This window comes from Peromyscus californicus, unplaced genomic scaffold (genome assembly GCF_007827085.1).
Source record: "Peromyscus californicus insignis strain IS unplaced genomic scaffold, ASM782708v3 Scaffold_23__1_contigs__length_62951481, whole genome shotgun sequence".
Lineage (NCBI taxonomy): Eukaryota > Metazoa > Chordata > Mammalia > Rodentia > Cricetidae > Peromyscus > Peromyscus californicus.
The window spans coordinates 15,258,493-15,277,548 of record NW_026294534.1 but is presented as its reverse complement, the minus strand read 5'-3'; the positions used below and the strand labels follow the sequence as shown (position 1 = coordinate 15,277,548).

Below are 19,056 nucleotides of genomic sequence, written 5' to 3'. Positions count from 1 at the left end.
TTTTTGCCTGGGCCCCATTCAGGTTATATACTATGGCTTCCCTGGTGTTCTTTTACTTTGGTTTACCTGTTTGCATGAACCAGGAAAAGATGACTTAACACACAAGGCATATATAAATACTTGGATCTTGTGCAGCATACCTAAAGTTCAATCCTATCACCCCTGTTAAATTTTTTCTTTCAGGATCCTTTCTTGTTTGCTACAAAGTTTTTGCATGTTATGGGACTTTGTTTTAAAAGTATTTACTAAGAAATTAATCTAGAAGTAACAGTATAAAACAGTAAGTAGGGACCACCAAAATTAAGAACAGAGGTTTATTATGTGAAAAAGGGCCCAGAACTGAAAGGACTTTCCATGCAAGCAATAGGACTGAAGTGCAGACCCAGAACCCACCAAGATACCTGCCTGGTGGGACTGGTTGCCCACCTGCTACTTCAGCAGAGACAGGGGATCCCTGGGCAAGATAGCTAGTGAAATTAGCTATCTGAGTGAGCTGGGTTCTATTGAGAGGTCCTGCCTCAAATGAGTAAGGAGAAGAATCATACAGGAAGATTTCCTACTTCAACCTTGGGCCTCTACATGCTCGCATACACAGGAGCTTGTATATGCATCCACACACACGTGAACATGCATACACAAAGGCACATATACCACAAACACATTAAAAAGAAAAAACTAAGATCTCTAAGCATTTTACTCAACTCAAAAAGAACTCACAAGTAAATCCATTGAATTCAACTAAGTAGAAAAATTTAGTTTTTAAATATGTATCTGTAAGAGTGAAAACAAGGACAGAAAAAATCTGAAATTACTAAAGACACTATTACGTTGCTGGCTATTTTTCATGGAGAACTAAAGGAATTACAATGAATATGGAACTATATGGGAAATGTCTAAAATTCTGCTCTAAGAGGATATCACAGCATAGTTCCTATCCCGTTTCTTTCTGCCTTTAATTATGATTCTCATTATACTTTTTGGTTATTTTCTGCTGGCAATATTTACTCCTTCACTGAACCAGCCTCTTTACAAATGGTTCTAATAGCAACAATTTCATGAATCCTTTTGCCTTATAAGACGAAAGTCCATGGCTGTATTCTCACCAAGAGCTGGCTCTCTGCATCCACTCCTCCCGTAAGTAGCAGAGTCACGGGGCTTGTGGTTTCAATTTCACTGCATTGTAATCTCTGGACAGCTGACATATTAATACTTGTGACAGAGAAAGCTCGTAAAGAACTTGCTTTAAAATAATGGTAACAGAGACCAATGAGATGGCTCAGCAGGTAAAATAATATTGAGTTTAATCCCTACGACCCACATGGTGGAAGGAGAGAACTGACTCCCATGGTTTGTCCACTGACTCCTACATGTATGCTACAGCGCGCGCGCACACACACACACACACACACACACACACACACACACACACACACACAAATGTAATAAAAATTACTTTTTAAAATGATAACTTATTTAAAACATCATGAAGAAAATAAATGTTTAGCCTTTTTCTTTTTGATTATACATGATCATAGCTATTCAAAACTCCAAAAGAATAAATCACTGAGTAATAGAGTACTGTAGGAGTTGATGAATTTCTTGCCTTCCTTTTATATGTACACATAACACACACACACACACACACACACACACACACACACACACACACACAAATGGATCATACCTGCATATAATTTAATCTTTTCTTAATAAATTCAGCTTAACTGTTATTATTCATAATATTACCTTAAAGATAATCTCACAGTATATTAGTCAGTCAATTTAGTATGGTTTATGGTTTTAAACAGTAGCTTCAGATGGGTGTCAGTCAGGGATGTCTAAAGCTAGCTAGAATGAAGCAGCTGTTTGAAGCACACTACTACTACAGACATTTGAAAGCTCTTTCAAATGTGAAAAGATGAACTGGATGAACCACCACTGGATACCTTCTAGTTTTAAAGTCTTAAGGGATTTATAAAAAAAAGGCAAAGGGCTCTCAAAACATACCTTGAGTATTCTTGAGGATATGGAGAGGAATACCAGGTGTGAATTTCATACTTCCCAAACTCAATGACAGAGGGACAGCGGACTTGTGGGTCAGGGGGCCCAGTTACTCCGACTTTCTGTGCAATCAAGAAAAATACTGAACAAGTTAGCTAAATCAAATACACTGACCTAACAACAACTAAATAATAATAATATAATGCCCTAAATATACACGTTGTCTTTTCAGGACCCATAAGAGAACAAGAAATCAAGAGCAAGCTAACAAGTCTTGAAGTAAGTTGTATCTTTAAATGGCAGGCTCAAATAAATAAAATGCTAGCAAACCTCCTAAAACCATATGTAGTTTTGTTATACTGACTTTTGTCACTGACTTTTCTGCTAAGTGACACTGGACACTTATTTCCTCAAATAAGCCTACTCCTTTAACAATTTAATTATTAAAAGACACTGCAGTGCAGGATGTTGACTACTCCCCGGGCTAGCAACAAAACAAACGACCTACACTGATCACATAAGCACACACAGAAAAGAAGGGTTTCCTGTCTTGGGAAAGTAAATAGTTAAGAATAATACAAAAATAATACGACCAAGCAAGTACCAAAAAGGTCTTCAATTTGCACCACATGTGAGATTTTCTTCACTAGCAGCTGCGCACAGTTAGACTGAACAAAATCACACTTTGTTTTACACAGGCAATCTTGTCCTACTGTCTTTAAATGCAGTCTCGATGTTCCCCTCACTCCTGTAATAACCTAAAGTGTACTGTCAAGAAAGGAGTAGGGTTTATAGCCCTGATGACCTGCCTGTCTTCTATACCAGAGGTTCAAATACAAGCTGCTTCTAAAGCTCAGGTATAAAACAGTAAATGCAAAGGCAATCTGATTTACTCTGCATACTATCTAACAACAAATTCACATATACATGTATGAGTTCATCACAGACATTTTACAAGTATCAAGCCACCCAAGAAAATGACGGGACTACAATTCAGGCTGACCAGATATAAGTATTAATAACTCTTCATCAAAAGAAAACCAAAATTATCCTTCAACACTGAGATTAAAAGCCCCCTGTTGGAACCCACAGATACACATATAACAAAACTACAAAGATGAAGACTCTATGCTATGGTCTGAATGAAATTCATTAATAAGAAAGAAACCTCTTCAGCACATCTGATTTGATAATTCCCTCCTTCCCCTTTCCTAATCATCCCTTTCCTCAAAGGCCAAGGGACTTAGCTCAGGTTTCACACTGGAATACAGCCAAGAGAGACCAAGCTCTTCCTGAGACCTTAAAACAAAAGACGATCATCTTCTACTAGCTGGATAAAATGCACTGTACCATCAGGAGTACCAGGGTCCTCCAACTGTAAACAATACAGAAACCCACCACAAAGGATGAAAATACAAGTTAGTAAATGGACTTTAAAAGGCTGTTCTTTAAAACTGCACTCTGGATTCTGAGTCTTCTCATTTCCAAAGTAAGATCTTTTCATCTACCTTTGCAGTTCACAACAACAGAAGGAATATAGGAAAATAGAATGACCAAACACCAACCCTAAAGCTAAGCTTCCTGAGGTCTGGATTAACTAGGAAGTATGAAAGCTGAAGCATGCACCTGCTGGGATGCAACCTGCCATGGCAGAGTCCTCCCATCGGCCACCCGGTGCTCCTCTAGTCGGATACCCGATGAGAATGTGGAGATCCAGTTCCAGTACAACTGTTTACACATTACCACAGCTAAGAGCCAGAATGCCCTCTGCCTACACACACCTTCACTTCTGGCGCTGTGCAATGCTCTGGCACATGCGCTCATGCACTTATGTACTTTACCACCTCAATTCCCCTGTGTAGTCTTCAGAGGAAGGGTTTTCCACTCACTCAGGTTTAAAGACAACAAGGCTCTGCAGGAAGAGGTAGCATCTATACATGTACTCACCCATTCACTTGCACTGGGCCCAATCAATTACTGAATTACTACAAGATCATCTTAAACATTTCTGGTCCTTCTGCCTCCACCTTCTGTGTTCTGGGATTACAAGTATGTACCATCACCATTTGATTTCATGTGGTACAGGGAACCAAACCCTAAAACTCTGTGCATTCTAGGCAAGCACTCTTACCAACTGAGGTACACATCCAGCCTAGGAAAAAACAATCCTTAATACAAATATGATCTTGCTATTCCATCTGAGGGCTTCCCAAAACATTAGATTCAAGATTAAGAACCCCAAATCCTAACTTCTGGCTTGTTTCTCCAGTTTCATCTGTGTGATCTTTACTCATCCCCTAGTCATACTGAACCGAGTTCCTCAACTCCTTTTTCTGACCCTGGCACTGTCTAGGCAATGCCCTTGTAGCACTCTTCTCACAGCTTTTTGCCTGCCTTGCTGACTGTCTTTTCAATCTTGAGATCACTACTTTCAAAATATCTTCTTTTTCTACACATCTTCTGAACACAGCCACCAGCAATGTGGATCAGGAAGCCATATTAAAATCTTTCATTGCATTCCTCCTGTCTTTCTACTATCACTTTGTATTTCGTGTTTATGATTATTTGCCATTGTGTCCCTTACGACTGACACAAAGTTTCGAATACAAACTGAAAGTTCCTGAGTCTGTATCTTTACCTGCATATTTAGTACAAAGCCAGACATATTCTAAATCCATCAATCTCATGGAGAAAGATCATTACATCAGAATTCCTATACATTCCTACTTCAATTGCTAATGATTTAGACATACAATATCTAGCTGTTTATGTCCTTATTGCAAGACACAAGTTTAATAAATTGCTGTGGAAATACACCCCTTTCTTGGAGTGCCTGCCAGTCTTCAGAGTTCATTCTCACTTTTGCCTAGTGTGCACCACATAAAATAAAACAGTAAAGTGCTGGACGTGATGGTTAATCTTGGTCACCCACTTGGCAGGATTTGGAACCACCTAGGAAACATACAACTCTGGGTGTGTCCACTGGGCATTTCCAGAGGAGTTTAACTGAAGGAGGAGACCCTTCACACTCACATTGGGCAGGACTTCCCAATAGGTAGCCTAACTCTAAAGAAACCAGAGAAATAAAGCAATGCTGCCTGCCTGTCTTTGCTCATCTAGGTGGTGGCTGCTACAAGTCCTCCCCGACAGGAGACTCCAGGTTCTTCAGTTTTCCAATGTGGACTGAATATGAGGCAATCAGGAATCTTCTAGACCTTTAATACCAGACTAGAACTGCTAAAGCATCCATATTCAAGGACTAAACAGCTACCAGCCTGCACATGACCACTAGTGGACTATCCAACCCCTATTGTGTAAGATAATCTACTAAATCCCTTTACACAAGTGAGTGTGCGAGCGTGCGCATGCACACACCCTTTGTTTCCCCTGGATCTTTCCCTGTAGGCACATGCCAGTTCCCTGACTCCTCAGACACACTGTGCCAGAGAGAAAAGCTTGTCTGTAGACTGGCACCTGCTCTCCCGGGAACAACACACACACACACACACACACACACACACACACACACACACACACACACACACACACACACAGTTAGTCTGTTCTTTTGTAGAAGGTTACCTACTACCCCAGGAGAAGCAAACATACTACTAGCCATATTACTATTACCTGCTGTCCTGGGAGGCTCAGGAGCCCCTACTAACTCTCTCTAGTCATCTTTTTCTTCACATACCCATTACTCCTATTCTCATCCTATTTCTCCCAGCAGAAACATTCATTCAAACGTCCATCCATTAAACAAAGCCTTGACTTCAGTCTAATCAATCAGTTTACAGCAGTAAATAAGGACAAAAGTATCTGCTCTTAAGATACTTAAATTCTAGAAATAAATAAATTCAAGCTGAGTATGGTGGCACAAGTCTTTTTTTGTTTGTTTGTTTGTTTGTTTGTTTGTTTTTGTTTTTCGAGACAGGGTCTCTCTGTGTAGCTTTGCGCCTTTCCTGGAACTCACTTGATAGCCCAGGCTGGCCTCGAACTCACAGAGATCCGCCTGGCTCTGCCTCCCGAGTGCTGGGGGCACAAGTCTTTTTATCCCAGCACTTAGAAGGCTGAGGCAGGCTTTGAACTCAAGGCCAGCCTGGTCTACACAGTAAGCTTCAGGCCAGCTAGGGCTATATGGTGAGACCCTGTCTCAAAATAGAGAGGTAAAATGAAATCCATTCCAGAGATGAGGAGCAGCACTATGTAGGACAAACAAGCAGGAAATGGGAAGTCAGTGACACAATGGGTAGGCTGACAGTGTCATCTTTAGTTTGAGTTGGGGACGGCCTCTCTGGTAACATGGGGCCTAGAGGAGGTAAACAGTCAATCCACTAGGCCTGTGGACATCAGAAAGGACAATCCAGACGAGGGCCATCGAGTCCTAAGGGAAGACTACATCTGCTGCACCTCAGGAAGAAGGTTCCTGGGACTGGAGAACACTGGCAAGGGTGGACGGAAAGCAGCCAGAGGCAAGCGTGCACCAGACCCCTAAACCTTCAAGTTAAGGATACAGATTTGGGGTGGGTTTCTGTTGGTGGTGGTGGTGGTGGTGGTGTTGTTTTTTAATTCTAAGTAGGGCTAAAAGACACTGGAGGTTTTCTGAGCAGGGAAGTGGCACAATCCAACTTAGGTCACACAATAATTACTCTGTGTAAGGAACAGACTAGAGACTGAAGGCAGGAGGCAAAGGAAAAGTGGAGGCCAGAGGGTCTGTCTGGAGGCTATCGTAATACCCAAGCCAAATACGGTGGTTTTGAAGCAATTAGCAACAGTCATGCCCTGGACACGTTCTGAATCCACTGCTAATGGATCTAATGTGGAGCACAGGCAAGAATGCAAAAGAACTATCTGTTTGTCTAAGCAAACGTACAGACAGGATTACTGCCATGGTCTGGATCTCAAATGTCTCCCCAAAGCCACATGTTAAAAGACTTGGCTGTCGATTTATAACACTACTGGAAGGTCAAAGAATCCTTAATACACAAGGCTTAAAAGAAGGAAGTTGGGTCACTGGGCATACCTTTAAGGGATTACTAGGACCCCTGTCCTGCCATTCTCTCTCTTCTTCTTAACCTAAAGAGTTTTCACTCACACAGCTACCAGTACAAAGCAATATAACCAAAAAACCATGGATTACAATCTCTGAAATGAATCAAAACAAATCTTTTCTCTGAGGGCTGGAGAGTTGGCTCAGTAGCTAAGAGCAATGGTTTTTGCAGAGGACCTGGGTTTGATTCCCAGCACCCACATGGTGGCTCACAACTGTCTGTAACTCCAGTTCTAGGGAACATGGATATGAGACACAGGCTTACACGCAGGTAAGATATTCATACACACAAAAAATAGTAATAGTGAAATAACCAACTCTACTTAATACAGTATGAAAATACACATAGTGTGCTCCATTAACATTGGTAATCAAAGCAATGCAATTTTTGGCAAACCGAAGGAGTTGCAGTGTGCCGAGAACCTGTAATGGGAAGAGCTGCACACCTGCAGAGCCACATCTAGTCTCAGTAAGCTGCTCCTTTGGTTTTCCCCACCACACCGTCAGTCCTGTTTCCTGTGCTCTGCAGCTCCCTGACTGCTCAGCCTCATTGTGCAACTTTACCTGCAGCGCTTGCTCCTGGATGTCACGAAATAATTCCATATCTCTCTCCGTCATGATTTCCTGGCTCCCAAAAAGGCGCTCCTCATTTTCTTGTTTGCTATCCCAGCCATCCTGATTGTCTACACATAAAGAAAGGACTCACATGTTATTTGCACTGTCTTCAATTTAATATGAGCTTTCAGTCTGAAGACCTTAATATTACTTATGTACTACCCAAGAAAAGGACAGCAATAAACTGACTCTCAGAAACATTACTCAAGTATTAAGAAAACTGTCCTTCTGATGAAAATCCCAAATTGTCTTAAATCTTCCAAAAAATACGACATAACCAAGTTTAAATTCATTAAAAGATTAATTTCAATAGACAGAACAAGAAAAGGGTATAAGAAAAGAAATTTTATTTCAAAACAGTGTGACTATTGACACGTCTAGCAGGAATTTACTGTGTCAACAATCAGCACATAGTCTTAAAAGAGCTACCTTGACTGATACCAGGAAATACTAACTCCCTTCACATTCTGGGTGCCCTGTTAAAGCACAAACTCCACAAACCTGAGGACCACAGATGATAATCCTCTGGGTAAGTATGAAAAATTATGATAATCATCCACTAAATGATGGCTCTTCCTCAACTGGGCAAAATAATTAGTGAAGGGAGTATGGGGATTATGCAGCTCATTATCCTTTGCATTTGAAGATGACACTGCTGGTGACCTCCTCTTTGAGTATGGCTGAAAAGACCAATCAGTGACAGTTCTTTTCAGATTGACTGTATACACTGGCTCTGTTATTCATTCAGTACAAGAAGAAAAGAGACAAAAACTCAAGGATGACGACAACATTCTCAAACCGAAAAGACAGTACAATCTAAGGTAACCAAGTAGTAGTCTTAATGCCCCCTAGTGCACAATACAGATGGATGCAGGCATAGACCTAGGATTACATTCTGTGACGCTATATAAAATGATGCACAAATTGTTCCTTAATATTTACAATGCAGAAATAAAAATCATAGAGCCTATTAAAGCAAATGCAGCAATGATTAAAGCTTATTGTTAGTTCTCTATGTATTGTTATATATTTGTTAGAACAGTTTCTATTTCTAAGTTTCCAGGAGGTTCTTCTAACAATCCATTTTCAACGCAAATTTTAGGAGTCTTTCTTTGTAAGTCTAACCTAAACAAACTGCGCATCTTCTTGGATAAACATGTTCCAACTGAAGCTCATCTATAATCTAACATGGAGTCTTGAATGTAAACAGTAACTGATCGCCACTCTGGTGAAAAGCCAAGTCACTAAGCCAGAAAAGGGAGGATCAGAGAGCGATGAGGACTTCTCTCCTGGACCAGTCAATCATTCACATATGCAGGAACAAAGAAGCAGATAATACAACCATTTGTTCATGGGACATTTTGGGAGAGGAAACAAAAATTAAGAAATTTTCATATAGTAGGTAAGCTCTTAAAACTTCAAAATAAATAAATAAACAAAACAATAACAAACAAACAAAAAGCACCCTCTCCTGTAGTAAGATCCTAGAACTTTGGTCCCCAGAATCCAGTTTGTTTTTATTTTTCAAACAAAAATTTTCTCAGAGCCCTTTCAACTCCATGACAGGGTTATTTTCTCTAAACTCAAGCCTCACTACAGAGACTACTATTTGCTTAAAGCTTTAAGTATCAGGGCAGCTGATCAAATTCCTCTGACCTGAAGTTGGAAGTCAGTCTAAACATCAGGCTGAAGCTACCTAGGAACCTCCTTCCTTCCCTGTTTAACATGTGAAAACTTACACATATACTTCCCAAGATCTAAAGTAGAAAATCATATATAAACGAACAGCAGTTTAACCACAACTGTCCTTTCTAATTTCCTTCCAGGAATAAAGGAAAAGCCATGGTGCTTCAAGTGTTACACTTTGCAGCTTCCCCTCTGGCTCTAATTCCTGCCACAGCATTATGTAAGTATGTACCTTTAATACATTCATATATACCCAATTTTTGTTTTGACACAGAGTCTCCCTATGTAGCCCAGGCTGGTCTTGAACATGTAGTCCTCTTGCCTCAGACTCTCCAGTGCTACGATTACAGGTCCATGCCACCAGGCTTGTCCATAAATTTCACAATGAAATGTAAATGACTAGTGTTAATGCAAATAATACACTTTTGGAATATTTTTGTTTCTAAGCTTGGTTCAAACTTTTACCTGTGGGCCAATCTGAAGTGCTTGATTTTCTGTTGCCCTTTTTCCTGATTCTGTATTGCTCAGAGTAGTCTACCACCTCCCCACGGGCTTTCCGCCCATCAGGAGAAGGGGTGAAGAATTTGGTAAGGCCATCAATGAGCCCTTTGGTTTTCTTGTTGAACTTCAAGGGGACATTGCTATCTCTGCAGAAGTCCAAGTCATCTATTCGCTCTAAATATCCTTCTTCTGATGATGATGCTGATTGACTGGAGATAGGGATTTTACGTTTCCGACCCCTTCCAGGACCAGTTCGCACTTTGCTAAAGGGACTTTTTGATCTAAAGAATCAAACAGGGAAAAAAATAGAACTATTAAAAAGACATCATTATAAGCTTTGTATCTAATATAAAATATAAACAGAAAATAACAGATTCATTTTTTAAGTATATATTTATATTAAACTAGCACTCAGGAGGCAGAGGCAGGTGGATCTCTGTGATGAGTTCAGGAAAGCCTGGTCTATATAGCAGATTCCAGGACAGCCAGGACTGCACACTGAGAGCCTGTCAAAAAGAAAGGAATGAAAGAGAGAGAAAGCAGGGGAGAGAGGGGGAGCAGAGGAGAGAGGAAGGGAGAGGGAGGGAGGGAAGGAGGGGAAAAGAAAACTTATAAACTATAATCAGTAATATTGTCTTAGAACCATCATCCATCTCCAGGAAGCCTAGCTTATAGGGCTAAGAACCCTACAACAGAGGTTAGAAGACATGTTTGCACCCTTTTGTTACTAGTCATATACATAAGATGAACTACATCTCTAATCTCACTGTCTTCCTCTGGTAAATATGAGTTCCATCAGTGAACAACTACCTTTCTAGGTTATAACATCCTCTAATACGGTGATCACTGTACAAAAGAGTTATACCTCTACCTCTAAAAACAAAGACAGGTTCACTCTCTGGAGATCAGAAATCAAAAGATCATTTTAAAAGGCAAATTAGAGCTTGATTTAAGATGAAAACCATCAACTAGAATACTGGTTCTTTATATACTCTGCTAATGCTCATTCATTTCTGTTATATCACCTATAAGATAGTATTAAGTGTAGAAAAGATACACAAATTTCTTGAGACTAAAAAGAGGTTTACAGATTTGAAAACATTTTTAAAAGGTGAATTACTATAAAGGTTTTTCTAAAAGACAGAAAGCTACTGAAACTTGTCCCAACACCTCCAGAAACTTCCCAGTCTACAATTTATGATTTTTTGATAAAAGATGAAAACATATTCCTCTTTTCAGGAAAACACAGAAACGGGACTTGGTTGTCACCTCAGTAGGAGCTGACCCAGTGACCTGACTGTGTCTACTGATGAACAGCTGAGGCTGCATCAGAAAGAGTCACACAATTCCAGGCTTTCCTTTACTGCTTTTACACAAGCAGCAGCATAAGGAAAAGTCAAGGATCAGTCTGGTGCCGGACTTAGGTTTCCATTCCAGTTCAACACTTACTATATAACTTTTGCAAATTAACGTCTGTGTACCTTAGCTTCCACTTTTGAAAAAATCAAGTAGCGACAGCATCTACGCTTCATTAAGTGGCTGGGAGAACTGAATGACTGAACATACAAGGCACTTAGAGGAGTGCCTGCCTGGCACTCTATTAAGGGCTCAGTAAAAGTAAGCACGTCACATGAAAGTACCAGGTATAACAATGGGACTCTTTTTGTATAAGAAAGCAAGTGACTCCTACACTATAGACAAAGCCCTATCCTTTGCTCCCCTCACCTTGCCATAAGTACAACTTACACCGTGTTTTGTTTCTTTAACCTGTTTTTTGGACGTCCTATTGGATTAGCATAGCGCCGTTTTATCTGCGCAGCCTTCTTTTGTAGAAGTTTTCGTCCTTTTTTCCTAGGTCGACATATCTGACATATCCACATGCCTGTAAAAGAATGAAATTCTATACAAAAGTGTAGCTACAAATATACTGAAAGATTTCAGATACCCCAACCTCTCGAGGTTAAGGACTAATGTGAAAATCGAATGAAATGCTTCTGGCAAAGAAAAAAAAGACATGAAAACATACACATATAAACATCTACAAACAGCTAAAAGAAATTCATACACACCCTTGAAGCTTGCAAATGGACAGGAGCCACTGATTCTCAAGTCAAAAAATTCTGCTCTAGCTGGGTGCATCTGCACACGCCTTTAATCAACAGAAGCAGGTAGATCTCTGAGTTCCAGACTAGCCTGGTCTACATATTGACTTCTAGAATAGCAAGAGCTACTGAACAGAGACACCCATGTCTCCAAAAAAAAGGCGGGGGAGGGAATAAGAAAGAAATTTTGATCTACAAGTAGGACCCAGATATTAGCTCCGAATTATAATCCTACAATAAAAAAAGCCAGGTTTCTTAGACTAATGGTTGATTCCAGGACAAGGAAGGAGAAAATCTAATAGTTTGAAAGATCTTATAATGTTATAATGCCAGAAAATACTCATAGAGTTATGTCAAAAGGACTCAGCAGTCAACTTGAAGGTGTTTCCAATGGCCAAATGATTAAAGCAATGATTGATCATCCATAGAATAGAAAATTCATGTGTTGTCAATGATTAAAGTAATTTAATAAATAATGTTTCAGAAAGTGGTAACAGTTATTTAAGTCAGAATTTCAGTTAGTCAGGTTAGAAAGAACGGTGGACGAGACAGTCATCATTATGCAAATACCACATTAGCAACAACACAGGCAAGAAAGATTGAGCTGCCAGTTGTGGGCAAAAGGGAAAACCTGTCAGATTTCTCTCTGACTGTAATTAAGTGATCAAAATTAACAGTCTGGTAGTAAGGTATATCATTACTATGTATCTGCTGTGATACACTAGGAAATGCAGCACATCATCTTACTGTCAAATTTTTATAAACTTGATCTAATCATAAATGGAGGGGTTTTCAGTGAAATAACGGACTAGTACTCTCCAAATAAGTTAAGGTCAGGAAAGACAAAGTTATCACAAGCTGAAGACAATCAAAGTAGTATGACACTAAGTGTGAGATCCTAAATAGATCTAGAGAATTCAAATGAGGCTTCTGGTTAGAGTTAATCATGTCAACACTGACTTTCTGGATTCTGTGTCTTATGGCTTTTGTAAAATGATAACGTTAGGGGCACTAATAAGGAAGCTATGCTCTATTTTGCCAGCTTTCTTTAAGTCTGAAATAAATTCAAAGTAAAATCTTTCCTGCCTTAAGTTACTATTAAATCCCCTTTGTAGAAGTTAAATGCACAGGAAAGAACTCCTAAGAAAATCCTCCTTATCTTGAAAGATTCTCAAATAGCCTCATATCTCAACTTCAAACAGATGCAAAGGAGAGGAAAAGGGAGTTATTCATGCCAGGTGGTGGTGGTGCACGCCTTTAGGATCTCTGAGTTCGAGGTCAGCCTGGTCTACAGAGTTGAGTTCCAGGAGAACCAGGACTACAGAGAGACCCTGTCTTTAAAACAGAGCAGGTTATTCATGCATCTATTTAGGGTGTTTCCAAAGGTGACAGCAGGGTGGCATTAGGACAACTGAAGGAAGAACTCTAAGTGGCTGTAAACTATGGCTGAGTCCCTTTCCACCTCTGAGCAGACAGTATCCAAAGTCCTACAGGTGCTAGACTGAGGAAGCACACAGATCATAATCAAGAGTTCAAATACAATCTATGCACACGTAGTGGGGAAAACAGGGGTGTCACCTAAACTGAAATAGACTGTCACTGCAACCCATTGAGTTATTTCTCTACACCTTTTTTCTTTCTAAAACAAGAAATGGGGGTCATGAAAAGTAACCTAGACTGGCCTTGAATTCACTTTGTTCAGGCAAATCTTGAATTTATGATGTCCGTCTCTCAGACTCTCCACAAGTTGGGATTACAGCTCTGTGCCACTAGACAAAGGTTGACATTGTCTTTTAAAGAAATTATAAACACATAACCAAATTGTACGCCATGGAAATCTAACCAAATGGCAATTAAATCCCGACCAACACCTTTTTAAGGAACAAGTGTCAAAACAATCTAATAGCCTTGAGCTGTACCTTATGATTTGGGTACTTATTTGGTCACAAATTATTTGATTAATTTTTTTTAAGTTTTGAATAAATCAGATCTGAGTCTAGGACCCTGAAAAGTACTGAGCAGTGCCACAAACAACATATCCTAGTACAATTTTATCTCTTCCTTTAAAAAAGACAGATTTCAAGGTATTACATGAGTCAAGTATTTTAGCCTCTAGCAGAGACTAGCAAATATTTAAACATAAACTATTTCATCCTTCATAGACATTGCAATGTTGAAAATAAGTGAACATAAATACAAAAAAAATGTTAACAAGCTTATCAGAAAGTATATTCTACCTTTAAGATGTCAACTGTCTATTTATACAACCTCAAAATGAGAATCAATTATTTTCTTTATCTTAACATCAGATAAATGGGGTTCCACTAACACCCTTTCTCAGCAATGTTATTTGATTTTCATAAAGGACTTCTCACCTTTTGGCATCCGTGTGAGTGGTGGATCACAACATTCCATGTGAAAACCTCGGTCACATGAATCACAAAAGAGCATGTTATCCTTTAAAAAAAAAAAAAGAAAAGAAAAAAGGGAAAGATATTTCTGCTTAACCTTAGGAAACAGAAAAATTTCAGGACTTATTGAGACTGAGAAGCTTCAAATACTACCATAATAAAATTTTCCTTAATCAGTATTAACTTAGGAAACAGTCTGAGTTAGCAGAAAGTTTTGCATCATCCAATCTTGGTGAAAAACTACAGGTTCAATATGTTTTCGTACATTCATAGCCAGGTAAGAGCTAACCCTGGTCTGTCTTAATAAAAATCAAAAGGATGATTTGTAATTAGGAAGAAAACATTCATAAATCAGTACCTCTATACTGCTCAAAAGAACTGGAAGCTTTCTTGAAAACAGTTTAGTATCTCTGCAAATATATGACCAACTTGCTTTCCCAATCACCTCGGAACAGTCTACGCCCAAGTGAACAGAACAGTATTCCAAACTAATGATTATCTACCTGGAAAAGAGTACTGAAAGGACTAGCCATGGCAGAGGCAAGATACTCACTGCATTTTTGCCTTGGTCACGACAGGAGCTGCACGTTTTACACTCAATGCACTGCCACCGTAAGGCCTTCACTCTCACTGTTAGTTCTGTGGAAAACTTTAAACAGGATGGATGACCTAATAAGAGAAAAACACTTCAGTGATGAAAAATCAAAAATTATTTTGTAATGATACTAAAGAAATGGTAGAAAAATGGCAATTATCTTAACTATATCAGATAAAACATGATGCTCCTGGAAGCTTGCCATATAATGTGTCATCAAGACTTGGCACTCCAAGTCAGTTTTCCTAAACCAAACAGGATTTAGCACATCTGCCCACAATGTAAGTATAAAAACCATGTCCAAACTTGTATTGAGCCTGTATTAAATTATTATGTTTGTACACGTGCTGGTATTTATATGAATACAAATATGCCCAGGCCACCTCTGAAAGAACACACAAAAATCTATTTATACATATTTTGCTAACACCCTAGAAAATAGAGCTATGTACATATTTTAAAGGAGGATTTTTGATTCACATTTATACTCAGTTTAAATTATTTGTGGCTGCATACATGTGTGTCACAGTTGGTATGTAGAATTCAGAGGACAACTTTGTGTAGTCAGTTCCCTCCTTCTACTTTTACATGGGTTCTGAGGGGTCACCAGGCTTTCAGGGTGAGTGTCTTTACCTGCTAATCCATCTTGCCAATCCAAATATTATTACTGTTATTGTTATTTATGTCCTCATTCTGTGAGCACATATGTGAGCACACACGCAGGAAAAAAAGTCAAAGGACAGTTCACAGGAGTCAGGTCTCTCCTTCTGCCTTGTGGGTCTCAAGCATCACACTCAGGTTGTCTGGTTGGTGATAAATTCCCTACCCCCTGAGCCATTTCACTGGCTATGAGCTCATTGTTTATTGAGTTTAGTATCATAATTTTAAAATATAGGATAAAAATACCAAACCTGAAGCAATTCCATGCTCATGGTTTAAGCTACTTCAGCTAAATCTAAAAGAAAAGTAGCATTTGTCCCAGATGAGAGGCAACAGCAGCTGGAGGGATGGAGTGCTGGGAAGGAAGGGATTCTCTCCCATGAGTTACTATCACGTTGATTCTCGTTTTCAGACTCAGTATCCACGTTGTGGGATATTTTGATTGCACTCTGACACTCCTGAGACTGCCAATAAAGTTTACCTTGAACTAGAGGGTGGAGCTAGCTACTAGCTGATCAAAATTAGCCATAGTTTTTAGAGGACCCGGGACAGAGAGAGAGACACAGGAAGTAGTAGGGAGGGGCTTAGATTCTCAGCCCTTTTGGATCAAGGGGAGGGGGGGGGGGGGGAGGTCACCAGTTGCTTCTCCGGCACTTCTTCAGTCAATCAGGTTTTTACTCCAATATCTGACACCCAAGTTTTTATTGATAAAAGAATCAGATAAAAGCTTTAGTTCCACTCCTTGAATAGCTATCTTTCTTCTTTTGTGAGAGAAGAGCTAGTTAAATCTTTTCTCTTTTTTCCATTTGTAAAGAATTGTCTCTTTTATGAGGTAGTAAGCTTGTCATCAAAACACAGACACTGAAGAAAAGCAGAAGAAGTGTGGCCTACATACATCATCTCTAATAATAGCTGTTTTCATGTTCTACTTTCCTTTCTAAAACTAGCTGAAAGTCACAGCTATAGAATGTGTAGTTTCTGTTTTGCTTTTCATTATTTAATTCTAGTAAACTTCATATTCTTATTCTTTAAACTGATTATATGCTACTGATTTGATAAATGATCACCCGCATGACCATTTCCCTATTGTTAAATATTTACTGGTTGGTTTTTCAACCTGACACAAACCTAGACATATCTTGGAACGGAGATTCTTGATTGAGAAAATGTTTCTATAAGACTTGTCTGCAGGGCAGGCAATACATGCGGTGCTGCTCTCTTGATTAACGATTAATGTGGTGAGTGGTGTCACCCTGGGCAGGAGGTCTCTAGGTGCTGTAAGAAGGCGGGCTGAGCAAGCCAGTAAGCAGTGTTCTCCAGGGCCCCTGCTTGAGTTCCTGGGCTGACTGGCTTCAATGATGGACTGTGATATAAACCCTTCCCTCCACAAGTTCTTTTTCTATGACGCTTGATCCTAGCAATAGCAACCCTAACCAAGACATCATGGTTACAGTTTGCTTATTTTAAATTAACACCATGAGGAGGAGGAGGACGACAACTCCTGGAAGTAAGACTGGTGAGTGTAAAGACATGTTTCAGTTTTATTGGTTGAAATGTATAGGCAAACGTTTCCAAAAGTCATGGTGTAACATCCAGTGCCACTAACCAAGTGTGAACACTTTGTTGTATTTCCCTCTGAAGTTTGCACTGTGCTTTCAATATACACTGTTTTAAACTCTAAAAACTACGTTTTCCTACCATTTGGCGTGCATTCCTGTCATTCTGTAGGTGAAGTTCTTTTTATATGTTCAACAATTTTCTCTGCATAAGCTGCTTGTTCACAGACTCTTTAGACTTCACGCTTAGAAATGTATTTTTTTTTAACTCATATAGCATTTGGATCTTTCCCATATCGAATGTAATTATTTCCCCTAAACTATTCTTGCTCTTTTTATTTTGGGTTATGTACTGTTGTGGGATATCTGATCACACTATGAACCCTAAGTTTGAGTTTGTGTTAATTAAATAAAAATCAATCTTGGGTCAGGAGGCCGAGTTAGCAATTAATTGACAGAAAGTAATCACAGAGAATCATAGGGTGTCTGACAGTTTGATGATCGAAGTACTAGGGAGGGACTTAGTGTAGCGTAGATTCTGGCGGATAGGAAGACCGCTCTCTTTCCTAGATGGCGGCAAAGAAAGAAGGTCTGCTAGCTGCTACTCAGCCTCTCTGAGCTGGCAGGTTTTCACCCCAGCCTTTGTCTTCTGAGTCGTATTGATAAACAGAACAATAGAGATTTAACTAAAAGCTGTATTTGGTGGCAGCAACATAGCTGGCGCCTGCAGGAACAGAATTCCCACCAAGCCAAGGCCTGAGCAGCCAGGCCACTGCCAGAGGAGCAGCCCAGTAACTGCAGAGCCACATTTGTTGGCTAAAACAGCAGCAGATTAAAGTACAGCCTCTGTGCCAACGGAAAAAACGACAAAATATGTTTTTAAATATTTTAGAAAATATCAATTTACAGATTTGACTATGCTCATGCTTTTCTTCCCTGATCATTGTGAGGGCCAGTCTTTCCCTCTTAAGTAGATTTGTTCTCTCATTGAAGTAGGGTTGATCTGTATAACCAATACAGTATTGTTGGAATGACAGCATAGCTTCTATAAGGTTGTTACAGAAGATATTCAAGACTCTTCCTTGATTTTTTTTTTTTTTTTTTTGGTTTTTCGAGACAGGGTTTCTCTGTGTAGCTTTGCGCCTTTCCTGGGACTCACTTGGTAGCCCAGGCTGGCCTCGAACTCACAGAGATCCGCCTGGCTCTGCCTCCCGAGTGCTGGGATTAAAGGCGTGCGCCACCACTGCCCGGCTTCTTCCTTGTTTTTTATGGAAGGTGCTTAGAGAAAGCCAGCTGCCATGTTGTGGATATTCACACAGCCTTATCTACGGGTCCACAAGGAAAAAAACTGAGGCTTCTTTTTACCAGGCAATACCCTTAATTTGCCAGTCAGGTAAATGAGCCACCATAGAAGCTTTAGGTGTCTGAAGCACCAATTAAAATCCTAAGTATATCCTCATATAAGATATCAAGTCAAACTGCCTAGATAAGCCACTTCCAAATTCCCAGGGCACAGAAACAGTATAAAATTAAAATGTCTGTCATTGATATAAGCTGCAAGGTCTTAGATTAATTTATTCTGTAGCAATAGATAACAGCTATTATTATTTTTATAGACTTTTACATTTAAAAAAACTTGCAAAAACAAACAAAAAACTCACATCCCCAAACTAACCAGACCCAAAGTCTATACATCTCCATGAACATTTACATACAGTTAAAATAGTCACTGGAATGGAAGCTATGATAATTTCTAATCAACTCTGGTTTTAATAGTTTTTGTGTTTCACTCTGAAATCTACCCAGAGTTCACTTTTGTTTATGATACTATACTGTATGTGGTCTCTCAGCACTCAAGATTTATTCCCACCTTCTGCTA

The 19,056-nt window shown here is 39.5% G+C and overlaps 1 protein-coding gene across 4 annotated transcripts in view; it reads right to left on the bottom strand.

Annotated features, from left to right (window-relative positions):
- Nucleotides 1–19,056, bottom strand: part of Kat6a (lysine acetyltransferase 6A) — an 86,542-nt gene that overhangs the window by 22,237 nt on the left and 45,249 nt on the right. For 2 of the 4 annotated variants that reach the window (XM_052751832.1, XM_052751833.1), the window contains exons 5-10: nucleotides 14,920–15,035; nucleotides 14,331–14,412; nucleotides 11,600–11,735; nucleotides 9,818–10,134; nucleotides 7,616–7,734; nucleotides 2,008–2,123 (exon numbers count right to left, since the gene is read on the bottom strand). In XM_052751832.1, the coding sequence (XP_052607792.1) occupies nucleotides 2,008–2,123; nucleotides 7,616–7,734; nucleotides 9,818–10,134; nucleotides 11,600–11,735; nucleotides 14,331–14,412; nucleotides 14,920–15,035 (886 nt within the window). Of the gene's footprint in view, nucleotides 1–2,007; nucleotides 2,124–7,615; nucleotides 7,735–9,817; nucleotides 10,135–11,578; nucleotides 11,736–14,330; nucleotides 14,413–14,919; nucleotides 15,036–19,056 lie in introns of those variants that run through there. The other 2 variants (XM_052751834.1, XM_052751835.1) reach the window with 2 other exon arrangements.